The following is a 20,835-nucleotide window of genomic DNA, read 5'->3' as shown; positions in this document are numbered from 1 at the left end:
GCCAAAGCCCTGCCCCTTGACGCACTCATTCGCCGGGTCTAATATGTTTAATGCAGATAACGTTGATATCGGGCATCATGGTGCCCACATAGTTATTCTGCATGGGCTATCAATCTCGCTCTATTTAAATCTTTAAGGGGCAACCTTTTGTCTCTGTCATGATCATGCGTTATGGTGATGACTGCTTGGAAACCTGAAAAGAAAAAGTTGTTATTTTATTTGTCAGATTAAAAGCCGTATTTTGTGTTATTGGAGGGACGCCCCATGGAGAAGGGGTTTAATTTAAACCAACATTTGTTTTTCCAACGATTAATCCCCCTTCAATTAAAATAAGTAAATGCAGCCTATGTCTGAAAGGCTTTCCCGAACGACCGCCTCGGGGATCTCTGCTGTAATTGCTTCCTGTTTGTTGTCACAAATGTCAACCGTGTAGATCAAAACTGAGCGATATATGGAGACCGGAACCTATCGCCGCCCGACGGAGAGCGCACCAGGCGGGCAGGGCAAAGTGAGGACGACCCCTTTAATCATTCATCTACAGGACCACCCTATCTCCAGTAACTGGTCATTCATCTCCATTGCCGCCATATTTCAGGGAAAATAACGTTTCAATACTCAAGTCAAACTAGGGAAACCTTTTCTGCGCCCCCGGTTTGCTGTGCGCTCACAGTTCCTGGTGGGGTCGGACGCATAGCCCCACTCAGACGCGTTGTGACAGAAACAAGCCTCCGCATCTGGGAAGAGTGAACAATCTTCTCCTCGCCTCGTAACGAGATTTGAAGCCTCTCCCTTTATCAAACCAACGGACATCGTCGGATACCAACGACTTATAATGACACTTTAAGTCACCCTCTTACCGCGCGCTGGTGTGTGCTGTCTCTGGTATTATTTTTCATTTTCACACTGAGGGCGAAAAGGGGGGAAACAGACAACTCGTACATCTCCAAGTTTTCGGGTTGTCGGTCGCAGTGGAGGGAGCGAGAGGCGATGGCAGACCCGGTGACAGCAGCGCTCGCTCTCCTGGTTCTCACCTTGGCAAGTGAGTAATCTCTCCAAATCTACTCGGCCCTGTGCGGGACCGGGACCCCCGGGGTACCCTGGGTATACTTAGACTGGACCATAACTATAGCTTACCGTGGCTCTTCATATTGTGATTCGGCCGCGGACACATCCTGCATATCCATGGTCCTTACCGGATGGGGGCAGCCTATTTTTAACGATTCTAATTATTAATAATTTGGTTTGAATATCAAGACATAAAAAGTCAAAGACAAATATTCGAATTCCTGTCTGGATAGCACCTAGGCTATGCGTAAAGGGGGTTATGTTAATAGTTGTTTCTATGAGAGCCTACTGTTGTAAATTATGATGATGTTCAAATGATTTCCCTGCTTTGATAACATTATATATTTTTCAACGGACGGACCAGTGGGGGGACGTATTGCAGGTATTCGGTGCGTCAGATTGTGTTTAGACACGTGATTTTAACGGCTCCGTTAACTAACGTGCTTTTAACACAACATACACGCTGACTGTTATGCACTACGCAGCAATGTGTGACATACACACACAGGCCCAGAGAGAGGTCTCCGAATTTCACACACAGTATTCATCTTTATTAGGCTTGAAGCTAATAGGCCTAAGGTTGAATTGTAGAAATGATCAAACTGACTCATCATAACACTTGTTTGAAATCTTTTGACAATATAGGTCTTTTATGACAGCTATTTAAATGTTGTGTCTAACTGAACACACACGATGCCAAATAAACCTGCTTGATTAGGCTTTTATGATTTCATAATGGCTAATTGTGCTTAATGGTTCACTGCTGATGATGATTAGGACATCAAGGTGCCTTTCCACCCTTGATTTGGAATATATACGTTTTACTCAAACCCAAAGAGGAATTAAAATACGTTCCTTTGACTTACCTCTACATTGTAGATATGTCAGTGCGTCACATCTTTAATAGTATGCTATTGCAGTCCATGGTGCTGAATTTCTGCCCCTTTTACTAACGCTATCCAAGGTGCTGAATACGGGCTCTTTTAAGGACGCTGTCCAAGGTGCTGAATAAGGGCCACTTTTACAGACGCAGTCCAAGGTGCTGAATTAGGATAGGCCTCTACGTTTCAGTTTAGTCATGCTATTCACTCTAAGGGTGAACACTGGGGCTGTTGGAAAATACTGTTTCACTCCAAAAGCACAAGTCTCCCAAGATTAGATACTTGGATTCTCAGATAGGCCTAATGAGTGGTCACCCTGTGAATGTTTTCTCAACTTCCCTTATCTTCCTCCTGAGGACATGTAGTGAGCACCTGCAGACTGGATGCTCAGCCTGTTCTCCGAGAGCTGTCTCGGGAGACAACATAGCGTGACTGTGTCACTGTCACCTCTTGTCTCACTCAATCTGGCAACCGCCTCTGTAGAGTTTAGCTTCGTGCTCTCACTGTCTTGCACTCTCTCTCTCTCTTTTTTGGAGGGGGAGGGGGGCACCTGTAAAGTTTGGAGGGTTGTAAAGATTAGTCTCTTTTACTCACTATCTTTCTGCCTGGCTGCAACTCTCTCGTTCACATACTCTTTATTTTCGTCTGTCTGTCTCTATCTCTCTCTCTCTCTCTCTCTCTCTCTCTCTCTCTCTCTCTCTCTCTCTCTCTCTCCCTCTCTCTCTCTCTCTCTCTCTCTCTCTCTCTCTCTCTCTCCTCTCTCTCTCTCTCTCTCTCTCTCTCTCTCTCTCTCTCTCTCTCTCTCTCTCTCTCTCTCTCTCTCTCTCTCTCTCTCTCCCTCCCTCCCTCCCTCCTCCTCTAACCCCTCTCTCCCCCAGTAGCAGCTGCATGCTGTAGTGGTAGCCTATAGTGCGGGTGTGCTAACGCGTGCTAAAGCTAACTCTGATTAGATCTCTTGTTTGTTCACTGGTTCTCAATGCCCAGGAGCGCAGGAGAGGGAATCACACGCTAGCAGTCTTTAGCTTAATGCACGCATGCACACCCACCCCAAAGAATAGAATACTTCCCTGGTTAATCAGGTGACCATTTTCAGAGAGCAGAAAAACATACGATAGAGGGAGAGAGAAATCGGAGAACGAGAGAGCGAGGAAGAGAGAAAAGAAAGAGAAAGAGAGAGAGAGAGAGAGCGAGAGAGGATGTGAAACATAGTGCTCAGTGAATTCATTCAGCTTTAACTGGAGAGAGGCAGAAAGGCAGAAATCCCATATCTCTTCCATTTCATTACTCTGCGAGGGGTGGAGGATGGTTTGGAGGAGGGGGTGATGGGGGATGGGCGGTGGTCACAGTGGAGGAAAGATGTATATGACGTTCTGTGAGAGCCAGCAGCAGGAGTTGCATCAGTTGGTTTTAGAAACCAGGCTCTACTCCCGCTCCTTCCCATGGCCACATTAGTTGATGTGAGAATGACAGACAGGGAAAGGAGAACAGAAGAAAACCACTCTCCCTCACCTGCCTTTGTTCCGCTCGACCTGCACTTGTAACCTGTTACTGTCGCTGGAAACGAGAGTGGAGAGCGGAGCAGAGGGGGACAAAGAAAGAGAGGAGAGGAAGTGCAAGGGAAGAGAGGAGGGGGAGGAGAGAGGAGAGCAAGGGAAGAGAGGAGAGAGAGGAGAGCAAGGGAAGAGAGGAGGGGGAGGAGAGAGGAGAGCAAGGTAAGAGAGGAGGGGGAGGAGAGAGGAGCAAGGGAAGAGAGGAGGGGGAGGAGAGAGGAGCAAGGGAAGAGAGGAGGGGGAGGAGAGAGGAGCAAGGGAAGAGAGGAGGGGGAGGAGAGAGGAGAGCAAGGGAAGAGAGGAGGGGGAGGAGAGAGGAGCAAGGGAAGAGAGGAGGGGGAGGAGAGAGGAGAGCAAGGGAAGAGAGGAGGGGGAGGAGAGAGGAGCAAGGGAAGAGAGGAGGGGGAGGAGAGAGGAGAGCAAGGGAAGAGAGGAGGGGGAGGAGAGAGGAGCAAGGGAAGAGAGGAGGGGGAGGAGAGAGGAGAGCAAGGGAAGAGAGGAGGGGGAGGAGAGAGGAGCAAGGGAAGAGAGGAGATGGGAGGAGGAAAAACAGGGCCGTGCACAGACCATTCAGGGGGCAGGTGCTCAAAATGAAAAAAGGGCACCTCTCGGCACCCCCCATTTATTTTTTACCGATTGTGACTTGTTTTCAATGCTTTTAAACCATATAATATGAATCATCTTCTAACTGGTATACGTCTGGATAGTGGCTTGTGTGGATCATGTCGTAGTTTAAATATAACAGTACTGCCACAGCAGCATACCATTTGATCAACACTTGATAACACTTGATTTACATCATCATATATATTCAGCCTGGTTGGCTGATAGCCTGCGGTTAGCTAGAGTCTAGACTAGCTGTGTTTCTGCTGCCCTGATACACATGTGAAACCCCCGACAGGAAGGGATGGAGCTGGGTCGGAGGGTCGCAGATGCAGCCTCTCCTCTCTATGTCACTCTGCATCTCTCTCTGATGCGCGTATCAGCCAAGCAGACCCAATATTGATGATGGAAATCAGGTGTTATTCTGCTGTGGCAATACCGTTGATATTTGAACTAGGTAGCCTGCTACACACACTGGACCAGTGAACGCAACTTAAGCCATGCATGTTTGGAAACTGGGCTCGCGCAATCTCTGTACAGGGCATCCTGGGAAAAAGGCACAACCGGGCGCATGCAATCTCTGTACAGGGCATCCTGGGAAAAAGGCACAACCGGGCGCATGCAATATCTGTACAGGGCATCCTGGGAAAAAGGCACAACCGGGCGCATGCAATCTCTGCACAGGGCAGACCAACGGACAGGACTGGGCAGGTTGTGGCGAACTTGACGACGTCACAAAGACTTGTGTCTGTGCACGTGCCTGAGGGCAATGGAAGAGAGGAGGGGAGTTGGGGGAGGAGAGCAGGCTGGAGGAGGGCTGATGTGAAGAAGTGCGGCAGGGTGTTCCGTGAGGGTGTAGTTATTCGCAGCGTGGGAGTGTAATGTTGCCTGTCAGCTGGAACACAAGTGCCCCTGAGACTGGGAGCAGAGCATACACACACACACACACACACACACACACACACACACACACACACACACACACACACACACACACACACACACACACACACACACACACACACACACACACACACACACACACACACACACACACACACACACACACACACACACACACACACACCACCACCAGCAACAACAACAAGAGTTCAAACATGGCCTGCACAGTTACAACAATGATCACAGTCAGCACAATTACCACCATTACAAGATTCACAGTCAGAGCAGCCAAAACACAAGGTTAACCGAAGCAGGCCACCATAGGCAGCTACAGATATAGTATCTTATACATCATAACCAGATTCTCATACTGCATATACTGTATATAGCTGAATTCTGGTAGATGTAGGTGCAGGGTAGAGGCAGACACAGTGGAAGGGAAGGCTGAAGTGGTTGACCCTGACAAGGCAATATCAACACCATGGGTCATTAAATCATTTACACACTGGATACTTCTTCTGCCCATGAAGAAACTGATTATGCGGGGAGATGGTGTCTTTTCCCACATTAAACCAAAATATCTTACTTTGATCATTTGTCTGAAGTATCACCAAGGTGTGTTTGTATGTTTGTGCATTGCAGAAGAGACTGTTGTTGTTTTGCCCGGTAGGAAATAAGAGTCATAGTAAAAGATTTGAGTTTCAGGCTTTCTGCATGTGAGATGATGCTGTTTTTATTTGAGTACAGATGAATTATTGAAGCAGTTAGAGTGCAGCAAGGTGGAGGAGGAGGAGGAGGTGGAGGAGAAAGAAGAGGGGGTGGAGGAAGAGGGGGGGAGGAGGAAGAGGTGGAGGAAGAGGAGGAGGACGATTATAAGAATCATTGGGGTTAGAGAGCTGTGTGTCCTGTTTAGATGTAGACAGCTGTGTGTCCTGTTTAGATGTAGAGAGCCGCGTGTCCTGTTTAGGTTTAAAGTGAAGACCTGTGTTTCATGTTTAGGTTTTAAGTAAAGAGCTGTGTGTCCTGTTTAGGTTTAAAGTAAAGAGCTGTGTGTCCTGTTTAGGTTTAAAGTAAAGAGCTGTGTGTCCTGTTTAGGTTTTAAGTAAAGACCTGTGTGTCCTGTTTAGGTTTAAAGTAAAGAGCTGTGTGTCCTGTTTAGGTTTTAAGTAAAGACCTGTGTGTCCTGTTTAGGTTTTAAGTAAAGACCTGTGTGTCCTGTTTAGGTTTAAAGTAAAGAGCTGTGTGTCCTGTTTAGGTTTTAAGTAAAGACCTGTGTGTCCTGTTTAGGTTTTAAGTAAAGACCTGTGTGTCCTGTTTAGGTTTAAAGTAAAGAGCTGTGTGTCCTGTTTAGGTTTTAAGTAAAGACCTGTGTGTCCTGTTTAGGTTTTAAGTAAAGACCTGTGTGTCCTGTTTAGGTTTAAAGTAAAGAGCTGTGTGTCCTGTTGAGGTTTTAAGTAAAGACCTGTGTGTCCTGTTTAGGTTTTAAGTAAAGACCTGTGTGTCCTGTTTAGGTTTAAAGTAAAGAGCTGTGTGTCCTGTTTAGGTTTTAAGTAAAGACCTGTGTGTCCTGTTTAGGTTTTAAGTAAAGACCTGTGTGTCCTGTTTAGGTTTAAATTAAAGAGCTGTGTGTCCTGTTTAGGTTTTAAGTAAAGAGCTGTGTGTCCTGTTTAGGTTTAAAGTAAAGAGCTGTGTGTCCTGTTTAGGTTTTAAGTAAAGACCTGTGTGTCCTGTTGAGGTTTTAAGTAAAGAGCTGTGTGTCCTGTTTAGGTTTAAAGTAAAGAGCTGTGTGTCCTGTTTAGGTTTTAAGTAAAGACCTGTGTGTCCTGTTTAGGTTTAAAGTAAAGAGCTGTGTGTCCTGTTTAGGTTTTAAGTAAAGACCTGTGTGTCCTGTTTAGGTTTAAAATAAAGACCTGTGTGTAAGAGACCTGTGTGTAAGAGTCTGAAGTATTTTATGTGTGGTCTGGGCTGCATCTCAACCTATAGAGCTCTAAAGGTATTACCCTTTTGGTTTCCTTCCCACAAGGGGTTCTACATGGAACCCAAAAGAGTTCTAACTGGAACAAAAAAGGGTTCTCCTAATGGGGACAGCCAAAAAGAGTGTAGGACATAGGGTGCCAGTTTGCTGGTCTCAGTGAGGGGGTGTTCATCAGTAGGTCCTCTGTGGTCCCTGACAACCTACTTCACTGCCCGGAGGTCTGCAGTATGGATGTTACTGCTCACCGCTCACTTCTCTGAACGGAGAAAAGGTTAACAGGTTTTCATCCTGATTCACTGAATCTTACGAATCAAATGGTGTTCCTGAAAAGAGACTGTAAACGAAGGCAACATAATCCAATCAAATGACTATCCTAATCTGCTCATTGTTTCCATGTCTCTCTGTCTCCAAATCTCAACTCTATGTTGTACTGAGCTCTATTCCCCTCAACGCTCACTGCTCTATCTCTCCCTCTCTCTCTCCCTCTCTCTCTCTCTCTCTCTCTCTCTCTCTCTCTCTATATATATATATATATATAGATCTCTCTCTCTCTCTCTGTCTCTGTCTGTTTGTCAAATCCTGGCTGATTGTTCATCGACAGTACCACACCTCTCTCAGGATGCCTCCTGTGTGTATCAGCATCATGTCAACACCTCTCAGATGCCTCCTGTGTGTATCAGCATCATGTCAACACCTCTCAGATGCCTCCTGTGTGTATCAGCATCATCTCAACACCTCTCAGATGCCTCCTGTGTGTATCAGCGTCATGTCAACACCTCTCAGATGCCTCCTGTGTGTATCAGCATCATGTCAACACCTCTCAGATGCCTCCTCCGCCCCGCCCCGCACCCCGCGTCTTTTTTTAAAACCTCACTATTGCTCACTAGTACTGTGACGTGATTGTTTCAACTAGCTACCTTAAGAAGAATGCACTAACTGCAAGTCACTCTGGATAAGAGCGTCTGCTACTGTAAATCACAAACATGTAAACGGTTCCATCATTTGAAGTGCATTACAGGGGTGAGAATAGCCTAATGGAGGGGAGCGGGGGAGTGGAACACAGTGAGCTGACGTGAACCATGTGGCTAATCCAGTCAACTGGAGAAAACCATAACCTCAACTCCCCATCATACTGCAGCCACTGGACTGTGGGGGTTTAGACGGTGTGTGTGTGTGTGTGTGTGTGTGCGTGTAGGTGGGTAACCTACAACTCCCCATCATACTGCAGCCACTGGACTGTGGGGGTTTAGACGGTGTGTGTGTGTGTGTGCGTGTAGGTGGGTGTATCGGACCGTCAGTAAAGACACAGTCACGTCACAACTGTTTGTCAGATCAGAGACTATATAATGTACACACACATCTCTGGAGGGATGTTGCATATTGCATACTCATTGCAGCGGCAACAGGCGATGAGAACATCCCACGACCCTGCAGTCCAAATTAGAAGGATCTTCGCTCTGTGCAAGATTGAAATCTCACTTCACTAAACACTGCGTGTGTATATGTGTGCATGTCTGATGTGTGTTTTATGTGTTTTTGTGTACGAGGGTGCGTTTGTGTGTGTGTCCACTAATCAAGCATCCAATTATGCTAATCAAGAGGCAGTTAGTTCAGAAGCCCATGAAACCCTGTGAGTCAGCTGTGGACTGCATCGTCTAATGTTGTGGCTCACTGGCTCACTGCTAAATGACAGTCCTCTGTGGAAGGCTTATACATATTCTGTTAGGCTGTGTTATGTAAAGATATGCACAGTGAGGATGATACCAGGGCATTATGAATATGGACTTGGTGATATGAACAAAAATATAAACGCAACATGCAACTATTTCAACGATTTTACTGAGTTACAGTTCATATAAGGAAATCAGTTCATTGAAATAAATTCATTAGGCCCTAATCTATGGATTTCACATGACTGGGCAGGGGTTCAGCCATGGGTGGGCCTGGGAGGGCATAGGCCCACCCACTGGGGAGCTAGGCCCTGCCAATCAGAATAATTTTTTCCTCACAAAAGGGCTTTATTTTGTATTTTTTTCACCTAATTTCATGGTAGTAGTTACGGTCTTGTCTCATCGCTGCAACTCCCGTACGAGAGGTGAAGGTCAAGAGCCATGCGTCCTCCGAAACACAACCCAACCAAGCCGCACTACTTCTTGACACAATGCCCATCCAACTCAGAAGCCATCCGCACCAATGTGTCGGAGGAAACACTGTACACCTGGCGACCGTGTCAGTGTGCACTGCGCCCGGTCCGCCACAGGGGTCGCTAGTGCACAATGAGACAAGGATATCCCTGCCGGCCAAACCTTCCCTAACCCGGACACCGCTGGGCCAATTGTGCGCCGCCCCATGGGCCTCCCAGTCGCGGCAGCTGCGGCAGAGCCTGGGCTCGAACCCAGAATCTCTGGTGGCACACCTAGCACTGCGATGCAGTGCCGTAGACAACTGCACCACCCGGGAGGCCGTACAAAAGGGCTTTATTACAGACTGAAATACTCCTCAGTTTCATAATCTGTCCTGGTGGCTGGTCTCAGACGATCACGCAGGTGACGAAGCCGGATGTGGAGGTCCTGGGCTGGCATGGTTACACATGGTCTGCGGTTGTGAGGTCGGTTGGACGTACTGCCAAATTCTAAAAAATTATGTTGGAGACGGCTCTTGGTAGAGAAGTCACATTCAATTCTCTGGCAACAGCTCTGCTGGATATTCCTGCAGTCAGCATTCTAATTGCATGCTCCTTCAAAACTTGAGACATGTTTGGTATTGTGTTGTGTGACAAAACTGCACATTTTAGAGTGGCCTTTTATTGTCCCCAGCACAAGGTGCACCTGTGTAATGATCATGCTGTTTAATCAGCTTCTTGATATGCCACACCTGTCCTGTGGATGGATTATCTTGGTAAAGGAGAAATGCTCACTAACAGGGAAGTAAACAAATTTGTGCACAACATTTTAGAGAAACAAGCTTTTTGTGTGAATGGAACATTTCTGTAATATTTTATTTCAGCTCATGAAACATGGGACCAACACTTTACATGTTGCGTTTATATTTTAGTTAGGTGACATCAATAAGGGATCATAGCTTTCACATGGATTCACCTGGTCAGTCTATGTCATAGAAAGAGCAGGTGTTCCTAGTGTTTTGTCCACTCAGTTTAAATATGTACTATGAGTGTGAATATGAACTAGCAGGGGTTGTTTTATAGGGCAAAATGAAACAAGTAATAAGTAATACGTTTTCAGTATGAATTTATAGAGAGGTCATTAGTTCAATATGATGATGTACTATAATGGTGATCTGATGAGTTGTACACAAACCAGTGATGATGACATTAGGCCAGTAGGAATATATACTGTCAATGGTGTTTTGGGGTGCTGCTCTCTATGTATTTGGCTTAGAGTCCACTTGGAAAGTTCACCCGGCAGACACAGACTGGGACACTTGAATCACTGAGCATCAAATGTGGGTGTGGCGCAACAACATGGCATGTTGTCTGAATAAAGGTTTATTTTTTATTTTTGCACGCCTTATCTGCCAGTTGTTACATCGTTTTTTCTCTCTCTCCCTCTCTGTGTGTGTGTGTGTGTGTGTGTAGCTGCCTTGGGTGCGGAGATAGAGGAGCGACTGGTGACCCACCTGCTGTCTCCAGAGCGCTACAACAAACTGATCAGACCTGCTGTCAACAAGAGCCAACAGGTCACCATCCATATACAGGTGTCCCTAGCCCAGCTCATTAATGTGGTGAGCACACACACACGCACACGCACACGCACACGCACACGCACACGCACACGCACACGCACACGCACACACACACACACACACACACACACACACACACACACACACACACACACACACACACACACACACACACACACACACACACACACACACACACACACACACACACACACACACACTCTCTCATTCTCTCTCATGCTTTTCTCTCTATGTCTGTGTGTCTGTTACAGAATGAAAGAGAACAGATCATGACCACCAACTGCTGGCTGACTCAGGTATGGAATGACTACAGGTTGGTGTGGGACCCAGAAGAGTATGAGGGCATTAAGAAGGTTCGCCTCCCGTCTCAACACATCTGGCTGCCTGACATCGTCCTCTACAACAAGTGAGTGAGCTGTGTGCTATGTGAATATGATCCATATCCATAGTTCAGACACTATGGGTGTGTTTATAGTCATCTCAAACTATATAATTGCTCAATACAAGTGTTGTTTTTTGGTATTTTATTAGGATCCCCATTAGCTGTTGGGAAAGCAGGAGCTACTCTTCCTGGGGTCCACACAAAACATGAAACATGACATAATACTATCAGGTTTCGGGTATGACCTAGAAACAGGAGACAAAGCGCTGTGAGACATGGGTTTAACTCTGGACACACGGAAGTTGGATGGCGGTCTGCTTGTCGTCGATACCTGGAGGTGGTCTTGAGGAGGGTCGGAACGGTGTTGCGGGCGTATTCGACCCACACAATTCGTATTCGACCCACACAAGCAGCTGGCTCCAGGTGGTGGGGTTGGCGGAGACCAGGTAGCGCAGAGTAGTTTCTAGCTCCTGGTTGGCTCACTCCGACTGGCCGTTGGACTGGGGGTGGAACCCGGAGGACAGGCTGGCCGATGACCTAATGAGTGTGCAGAACGCCTACCAGAACCGGGATGAGAACTGAGGACCCCGGTCAGAGACCATGTCCACTGGCAGTCCATGGATCCAGACGACATGCTGCACCATGAACTGGGCCGTCTCGTTGACAGAGGGTAGCTTGGGGAGAGGAATGAAGTGGGCGGCTTTGGAAAACCGATCCACTACGGTAAGGATGGCGGTGTTGCCATCAGACGGGGGGAGACACGTGACAAAGTCCAGGGAGATGTGACACTATGGACGGTGAGGGACAGGCAGATGTTGGAGGACACCAGCCGGAGCTTGCAGAAGAGTCTTGTTCTGTGCACAGACCGTGCAAGCGGCAACAAATGCAGAGACATCAGGAATCATGGGTGGCCACCAAAAGCGTTGTCGCACAAAAGCCAGGGTCCAACGGGAGCATGGGTGGCAGGCAAGGAGCTGAGGAGCGGACCGCATCAGGAACGAACATCCGGTTATCTGGGCCCTCCCTGCGGTTCTGCTGGGAAAGCTGTGCCTCACTAACCTACTTCCCTATTCCCCAGCTGAGTGCCGTCGCCAGGCACGAGGTGGGAAGGATGGTCTCAGGTTCCGGGGTAGTAGCTGTGGGGCTATAGCGGCGTGACAGTGCATCCAGCTTGACATGCTTGGATCCCAGGCAATATGAGAGGGAGAAGTTGAACCGGGTGAACAGTAGGGCCCACCTAGCTTGCCTGGAATTGAGGCGCGTGGCGGTGCGATATTCCAGGTTCTTGTGGTCGGTCCACACAATGAAAGGATGTTCCGCCCTCTCCAGCCAGTGCCCCCATTCCTCCAACGCCATCTTCACCGTGAGAAGCTCACGATTCCTCACATTGTAGTTCCTCTCCGTAGTGTTGAGGAGGGGGGAGAAGAAGGCGCAGGGATGTAACTTGAGGTCCAGGGCAGACCGCTGGGACTGGACAGCCGCCACTCCGACATCCGAAGCATCGGCCTCCACAACGAACTGGTGGGATGGGTCAGGAAGAAACCAAGATGGGTGCAGTGGTGAAGCGGTGTTTGAGATCCCGAAATACCCAGTCAGCAGCTGGGGACCATGTGAACGGAGCTTTGGGAGAGGTGAGCGCAGACCGGGGGAAGCCAGGGTGCTGTAGCCCCAGTTAAGGCGGCAATAAAAGTTGGAGAAGCCCAGGAAACATTGCAGCTGCACTCTGGACGTAGGCTGGGGCAAAATCCCCCACCGCTCTCATCTTCCCGGGATCCATCTGTACACTCCCTGCAGCGATGATGTGACCCAGAAAGGGGATGGTGGAGCAATGGAATTCGCACTTCTCTGCTTTTACAAAAAGCTGGTTCTCCAGGAGGCATTGGAGAACCTGTCGGACGTGGAGCACGTGTTCTTGGGTGGAGCAGGAGAAGACGAGGATGTCATCGAGGTAGATGAAGACAAACCGGTTCAACATGTCATGGAGAACATCATTAACCCGAGCCTGGAACACAGCAGGGGCGTTGGTAAGGTCAAATGGCATAACCAGGTACTCGTTGTGGACGCTGGCCGTGTTGAAGGCAGTCTTCCACTCGTCCCCTTCCCGTATCCGCACCAGGTGGTAGGCATTCCGTAGGTCCAGCTTAGAAAACACGTGGCCCCCTGGAGTGGCTCAAGGGTGAGGAGAGGTAGCGGGTAGCGGTTCTTCACTGTGATGTCATTGAGACCTCGGTAGTTGATGCACAGGCGCAGGGTTTTGTCCTTCTTCTCCACAAAGAAGACCCCTTCGTCAGCGGGGGAGGCAGAAGGACGGATGAACCCAGCAACTTGGGAGTCCTCAATGTAGGTCTCCATAGCCTTGGTCTCCGGACCCGACAGAGAGTACAGTTGTCCCCGGGGTGGAGTGGTACCTGGAAGAAGGTCAATCCCACAGTACCAGGACCTCCAGGAGATGTTCAGTGCGGCGGTGACTCGGGCCTTACTGAACATCTCCTGGAGGTCCTGGTACTTCGCCGGAATGGCGGAGGGGTCCGGGGAAACTTCCAAGCCCCCAGGAAGAAGTCCCGGGGCAGGCTGCGCTGACTTCAGGCAATGGGCATGGCAGGAAGGGCTCCAGCCCATGATGGCCCCGGCAGACCAGTCAATGAGGGGATTGTATCGCTGGAGCCAGGAGAATCCCAATTCCACAGGAACCTGAGGAGACTTAATGAGCAGGAACTGGATCGTCTCACTGTGGTTCCCTGACAGGTGTAGGTTGATAGGGATGGTATTGTGGGTGACCCGGCCTATATAGCGCCCGTCCAGTGCTCTAATGTCCATGGGAATGGAGAGTGGCTGAGTGGGGATATCCAGCTCGGAAGCCAAGGTAGCATCCATAAAGCTCTCATCGGCCCCAGAGTCGATGAGTCCCTGAAGAGATTTCTGCTGGTTCCAACACAGCAACATGGCACGAAAAGGGATGCGAGTAAGGGGAGAGGAAAAGTTCTCCGTATGGCCCACCAGTGTACTCGCTCCTACCGGTGAGCCTGGTCTTTTAGTGGACAGGTGGAGACGAAATGACCAGTACTCGCTCAGTACAGTCAGCTCTTAGTGTGAAACTTTTATAGCCATTCAGCTGGAGACAGCCTCGGGTACTCTCGGCAACGGAGCCGTCGGGGACTTCCGGTATACCTCGGAGGTGAGGTGGAATCCTTGGAGGAGCGAGTGAAATCGAATCTCCTCTCTTTCCTTCATTCCCATAGTCGCCCATCGATCCGGTAAAGGTGATGAGCGAGTCGAGATCCGTCGGTAGTTCCCTGGCTGCAAGCTCGTCCTTTACTTCCACCGATACTCCGCGTAGGAACATGTAGAATAGCGCTTCTGGGTTCCAAGCACTCTCCGCTGCCAACATGCGGAAATCCACTGCGTAGTCTGCCACACTATGGGAGTCTTGATGTAGCTGGAGCAGCTTGCGAGCAGCCTATCTCCCAGACAATGGAAAATCAAACACCTTCCAAACCTCTTCCACAAACTCCTCCAGACTGAGGCAGATGGTGGATTGTTGCTCCCATACTGCCGTGGCCCACGCGAGTGCCCTCCCGGACATCAGCGTTATGATGTACGCTATCCTGGGAGAGAAAATCCTGGCAGGTTCTGTAATCCCCAGCGTAGCGTACCGGAGGAGGTAATCGGGATTCTCGGGACACTGGGGTAGGCTGGGAGATCACAACCGACAACCCACGGAATTGCTCCAGCAATGTGTTAAATGCTCGGCCATATCGTTTGGCCAAGGTCTGGAACCCTTCCATGAGACCACGAAGCAACTACCCGTGCCTTCCAATGGTGGCTCCTTGGGAGGAGAGTGCGTTGCGGAGCTGGTCTGAGTGTGCTGGGTCCGTCAGGGCCAGTTCATACTATCAGGTTTCAGGTATGACCCAAATGCAGACAGTGTCGAAGAAACAAACATTTATTTCTAGTACAGGGACAGGCAAAAGACAGGTCAAAGGCAGGCAGAGGTCAGTAATCCAGAGAGTGTGCAAAAGGTCCAGAATGGCATGCAGTCTCAGGGTCAGGACAGGCAGGGGTCAATAATCCAGTGAGGCGGGGCAAGGTATAGAACAGCAGGCAGGGTCCGGGCAGGCAGGATGGTCAAAACCGGGAAGGACTAGAAAACAGGAGCAAGAACAGACAGGAGCAGGGGACCTAACGCTGGTAGGTTTCACGAAACAAAATGAACTGGCAACAGACAAACAGAGAACACAGGTATAAATACACAGGGGATAATGGGGAAGATGGGCGACACCTGGAGGGGGGTGGAGACAAGCACAAAGACAGGTGAAACAGATCAGGGTGTGACAAATACAGAACGTTAATAGACAAGGACAGCTCAAAGACAGAACTACATCCATTTGAAAAAGGCACACGTAGTCTACATATAAATACATAGGCACAAACTATCTAGCAATCATTGAAGTGATGTCATCCCTGAATAATCTCCTCCTACTTGTCACTTGGCATCAGGATAATGAGTGAAAGGAAAAGCTTGGTAACACCTTGATTGAAGTGTGGGCTTTACAGTCCCATCATGAGAAAGGTGGAGGTGGTAATAGCAGCAGCTAAAGTAAAGATGTGCTTACTATAACAATTTGAAGGGCGGGAACAGGAGACAGATATGAGGGCTTAGAGAGAGGGGACAGATGTGCACGGTGAAATCTGTACAGAGGAGATTTGGATTATGAAATGCCTGTGTGATGAGTGTGATCACGGGCCAGGTCAGGTGGTTTGGGTATAGAGCTATAGTTATTTGGGTGTAGAGCTACAGTTGTTTGGGTGTAGAGCTATAGTTATTTGGGTGTAGCGATAGTTGTTTGGGTGTAGAGCTATAGTTATTTGGGTGTAGAGATAGTTGTTTGGGTGTAGGGCTATAGTTATTTGGGTGTAGAGCTATAGTTATTTGGGTATAGAGCTATAGTTATTTGGTTGTAGAGCTATAGTTATTTGGGTATAGAGTTACAGTTGTTTGGGTATAGAGCTATACTTATTTGGGTGTAGAGATAGTTATTTGGGTGTTGAGCTATAGTTGTTTGGGTGTATAGCTACAGTTGTTTGGGTGTAGAGATAGTTGTTTGGGTGTAGAGCTATAGTTGTTTGGGAGTAGAGCTACAGTTGTTTGGGTGTAGAGATAGTTGTTTGGGTGTAGCGATAGTTGTTTGGGTGTAGAGCTATAGTTATTTGGGTGTAGAGATAGTTGTTTGGGTGTAGGGCTATAGTTATTTGGGTGTAGAGCTATAGTTATTTGGGTATAGAGCTATAGTTATTTGGTTGTAGAGCTATAGTTATTTGGGTATAGAGTTACAGTTGTTTGGGTATAGAGCTATACTTATTTGGGTGTAGAGATAGTTGTTTGGGTGTTGAGCTATAGTTGTTTGGGTGTATAGCTACAGTTGTTTGGGTGTAGAGATAGTTGTTTGGGTGTAGAGCTATAGTTGTTTGGGAGTAGAGCTACAGTTGTTTGGGTGTAGAGATAGTTGTTTGGGTGTTGAGCTATAGTTGTTTGGGTATAGAGCTACAGTTGTTTGGGTGTAGAGATAGTTGTTTGGGTGTAGAGCTATAGTTGTTTGGGTATAGAGCTACAGTTGTTTGGGTGTAGAGATAGTTGTTTGGGTGTAGAGCTATAGTTGTTTGGGAGTATAGCTACAGTTGTTTGGGAGTAGAGATAGCTGTTTGGGTGTAGAGATAGCTGTTTGGGTGTAGAGATAGCTGTTTGGGTGTAGAGATAGCTGTTTGGGTGTTGAGCTGTAGTTGTTTGGGTATAGAGCTACAGTTATTTGGGTATAGAGCTATAGTTGTTTGGGTATAGAGCTAGAGTTATTTGGGTATAGAGCTACAGTTATTTGGGTATAGAGCTATAGTTGTTTGGGTGTAGAGCTGTAGTTGTTTGGGTGTAGAGCTATAGCTGTTTGTATATAGAGCTATATAGAGACTTTTAAGCAGCTGCATATTTAGAACACGAGGAGACTATAGAGGAGTATTGGGTTTGTGTGTGTGTGTGTTGTTAGGAGCAGAGCAGTGTGATGGCTGGATTCCTCCTGACCTGCTCTATAATTCACAACACTTTAATGTATAATACAACACTTGCAGCCTGGTGAGAATCTAAAATCGAAACCTCCGCAGATTCAGGCCTGTCCTGTGACAGGGGGTGTGTCTGACGCAGTGCCCCCCCCCCCCCCCCCCCCCTGTCCCCGCCTCTGTCCCTTGTACCCAAGCACAACAACCCAAATGCCCAGTCGACAACACCACTTAACATCTCTCTCTCTCTCTTCCTGTGTGTGTCTTAATCTAACGCTGGCCTCCACCCTCCCACCCGTTGTCTCTCAACTCATCTGTTCCTTTCTCTTTTTGAGTGGTCTGTGTTATAGTGGGTACTGTTTACGTGTGTTTCATCGTGTGTGTTGAATGGGCGACTTCTACGCATGTATCTGTGCGGTGTCTCTGACCCCTCTCCTCTCTCTCTCCCCGTGCTCTCCTGTCTTGTAAACGCTGATAGGAACTACCAGGTCTCATTTCACATTGACACTTTAGTCATTTAGCAGACGCTTGTATCCAGAGCGACTTACGGTTGGTGCGTTCATCTTAAGATAGCTATGTGGGACAACCGCATAGAAAGTACATTTTTCCTCAATAACGTAGCTGTCAGTAGGGGAGGTGGGGGGGTCAAGTGCAAGTTAAGTGTATTTAAAAAAAAAGTATCCTTCTAATATGTGTCTGTGTACATGTGCTGCTTCTGACTCCTTTCTGTCTTGTCTTCACCTCAGTGCGGATGGGAACTACGAGGTGTCATTCTACTCCAACGCGTTGGTCTCCAACAATGGAGAGGTGTACTGGCTGCCCCCCGCCATCTACAAGTCGGCCTGCAAGATCGAGGTCCGCGACTTCCCCTTCGACCAGCAGAACTGCACGCTCAAGTTCCGGTCCTGGACCTACGACCACACGGAGATCGACCTGATCCTGCTCAGCGACTTCGCCAGCCGCGACGACTTCAAGCCCAGCGGCGAGTGGGACATCGTGTCTCTGCCGGGACGCAAGAACGAAGACCCCTCTGACATCACCTACCTGGACATCACCTATGACTTCATCATCAAGCGCAAGCCACTGTTCTACACCATCAACCTCATCATCCCCTGTGTGCTGATCACCTCTCTGGCCATCCTGGTGTTCTACCTGCCGTCTGACTGTGGAGAGAAGATGACTCTCTGTATCTCGGTCCTCCTGGCCCTCACTGTGTTCCTGCTGCTGATCTCCAAGATCGTCCCGCCTACGTCCCTGGCTGTCCCACTCATAGGGAAGTATCTGATGTTTGCCATGGTGCTGGTCACCTTCTCCATCGTCACCAGTGTGTGTGTGCTCAACGTGCACCACCGCACGCCCTCCACACACACCATGCCCCGCTGGGTTAAACGCCTCTTCCTGCACCGCCTCCCCTCCTTCCTGTTCATGCGTCGGCCGGGCAGCTCCAACATCCGGGAGAGGTTCCGCCAGAAGCACCAGCGGCGTTCCTACTCCGACCTGAAGCTGAGAGACGGGGCGGTGGCGGTGGCCGCGGGGGGGATAGGGGTGGCAGGGGGGTCTGGGATGGGCAGCGCTGACTCCTTCTATGTGAACGAGGAGTCGGCCAAGCGGTACGGCTGGAAGATCAGTGACCTGTCAGAGAATACAGAGTTCAGGAAGAGGATGACGGTGAAGTGTCACGCAGATGTGGAGGAGGCAGTGGACGGGGTGCGCTACGTCGCCGAGAAGATGAAGATCGAGGATAACGATGAGGGGGTGAGTGTGTGTGTGTGTGTGTGTGTGTGTGAGGAGCAATAGCCTTGAGATGATATGAGCTGAGGTGACATTTACAGCGGATATAGTACATCACGTTGTATCTCTGACAGTTTGTATGTCTATTCACTCGGAGCCCTTTCAATAGTTTTGACACAATATTGTTGTGCTTCTGTTGTCTTCCAAATCTGAAATCGTGGACCGCTCTTTTTGTTTCCTGCCACAGGTCATCGAGGACTGGAAGTACGTTGCCATGGTGATAGACCGGCTGTTCCTGTGGATATTTGTGTTTGTGTGCATCACCGGGACGTTGGGGCTGTTCATGCAGCCCCTCTTTCAGAGCTACAACACACCCACGGCAGATGACCTGGAGCAGAACTGACCTACGACCTTTGACCTGAAACATGACCCTGACGCCCCCCCAACACCCTCATGGGGAAAAACCACCTCGAGGGAAACAGCTACTTACCAACACCTTGAAACAGAACTGTGTCATTTTGACACACTCACATACTGTACGCACACAGCACACCCGCCCCCACAACACCAACCAACGCCCCTCATCCTCCCTCTTAAAGGGATAGTTCATCCAAATTACAAAATGACACATTGGTTTCCTTACCTTGTAAACAGTCTGTGGACAAGGTATGACAGCAATCCATTCTTTGGTTTAGTTTCAATTGGCACTGTTTCTAAATGCTAATAATTTAGCATTTGTAGCACAAATCCCATTCAAGTCATGGTACCGATATTAGGATTTGTGCTACAAATGCTAAAACATTAGCCTTTAGAAACAGTGCCATTGGAATTAAACCAAATCATGGATTGCTGTCATACCTTGTCCATAGACTGTTTACAGGGTAAGGACATCAATATGTCATTTTGTAAATTGAATGAACTATAACATCGTCTATAAAACAAAGCGACCCCACCCCTCATACCGTCATCCCCACATCAGTCCATCCCTCTATCCTCTCCTCCCCCTCTGTCACCCACAGAAGGTCAAAAGGACAGGAACCACTCAGGATAGGACTCACCTCCCCCTCTGTCACCCACAGAAGGTCAAAAGGACAGGAACCACTCAGGATAGGACTCTCCTCCCCCTCTGTCACCCACAGAAGGTCAAAAGGACAGGAACCACTCAGGATAGGACTCTCCTTCCTCCTCTGTATTGATTCTCCTCCACCCTGCTTTGATTCAAATCCTTCCTTTACAACTCATTCAACTCTTTTCTAGTTCAGCCTGAGTTTAATTCATTCACAACTCATTGGTTGTTGCAATCAGACGGTGTCGAGCCTCGCATGCCGAATAAGGGTATTTTGTTTTTTATTTTCTATCTGTATTTCATTTGATAAGGAGAGGAGACAATATTTTCTGCACTGTTCCTGAATCATTTGCTGAGCCCAAAGATACGCGTGCGCACACACACACACACACACACACACACACACACACACACACACACACACACACACACACACACACACACACACACACACACACACACACACACACACACACACACACACACACACACACACACACACACACACGACGAGTCTCTCCGTGTGTCCATCCAGCACAGACAGACACACATACATAACGCTTGCCTTCAAACAGAGACGGAGAGACGCATTTCTTTAGACAGGAACGCCAGCAGGCTTGTTAGCAGGCTTGTTAGTTTGCTGTGAAAGGGGAAGCCTTGACTCCCCTCACGCTACAATGTGTTGAGTGAGTACTACTGTACAGTATTTGGGACTGTTTCTGGCCCCAGGTGGTCAGTCACTTGGACTTTTAAAGCGATTAATTTCCTTTTAAGCTGTCCGGTTTATGTTATGTTCAAAATGGTTGTTCTTATGTTTGGAACGAAGGAGGGACCAATGGAAAGCTAGCTGTAAAGTAAACCCAAAATGATCATACAATTGTTGTCCCTCAGGTTTGCATCTCTTAAAGGTA

The 20,835-nt window shown here is 48.4% G+C and overlaps 1 protein-coding gene across 1 annotated transcript; it reads left to right on the top strand.

Moving 5' to 3' along the window:
• Window positions 1-405: 405 nt before the first annotated feature.
• On the top strand, window positions 406-19,479 carry LOC109906016 (neuronal acetylcholine receptor subunit beta-2-like). The gene is made up of 5 exons (XM_020503655.2): window positions 406-1,039; window positions 10,573-10,718; window positions 10,952-11,106; window positions 17,874-18,882; window positions 19,106-19,479. The coding sequence occupies exons 1-5, from the start codon at window positions 988-990 to the stop codon at window positions 19,259-19,261; spliced, it is 1,518 nt and encodes a 505-aa protein (XP_020359244.2). The 5' UTR covers window positions 406-987; the 3' UTR covers window positions 19,262-19,479.
• The last annotated feature ends 1,356 nt before the right edge of the window (window positions 19,480-20,835 follow it).

This window comes from Oncorhynchus kisutch, linkage group LG15, assembly GCF_002021735.2.
Source record: "Oncorhynchus kisutch isolate 150728-3 linkage group LG15, Okis_V2, whole genome shotgun sequence".
Taxonomy (NCBI): Eukaryota; Metazoa; Chordata; class Actinopteri; order Salmoniformes; family Salmonidae; genus Oncorhynchus; species Oncorhynchus kisutch.
Note: the sequence above shows the minus strand (reverse complement) of the source record. Positions and strands in the feature narration are given on the sequence as shown.

Excerpts from the sequence above, each read along its gene's own strand:
- LOC109906016 (XM_020503655.2), top strand. The coding sequence starts at position 988 with ATGGCAGACCCGGTGACAGCAGCGCTCGCTCTCCTGGTTCTCACCTTG. Across the intron at positions 1,040-10,572 it reads CCTGGTTCTCACCTTGGCAA|CTGCCTTGGGTGCGGAGATA; the intron begins GTGAGTAATCTC and ends GTGTGTGTGTAG. Across the intron at positions 11,107-17,873 it reads GACATCGTCCTCTACAACAA|TGCGGATGGGAACTACGAGG; the intron begins GTGAGTGAGCTG and ends TCTTCACCTCAG.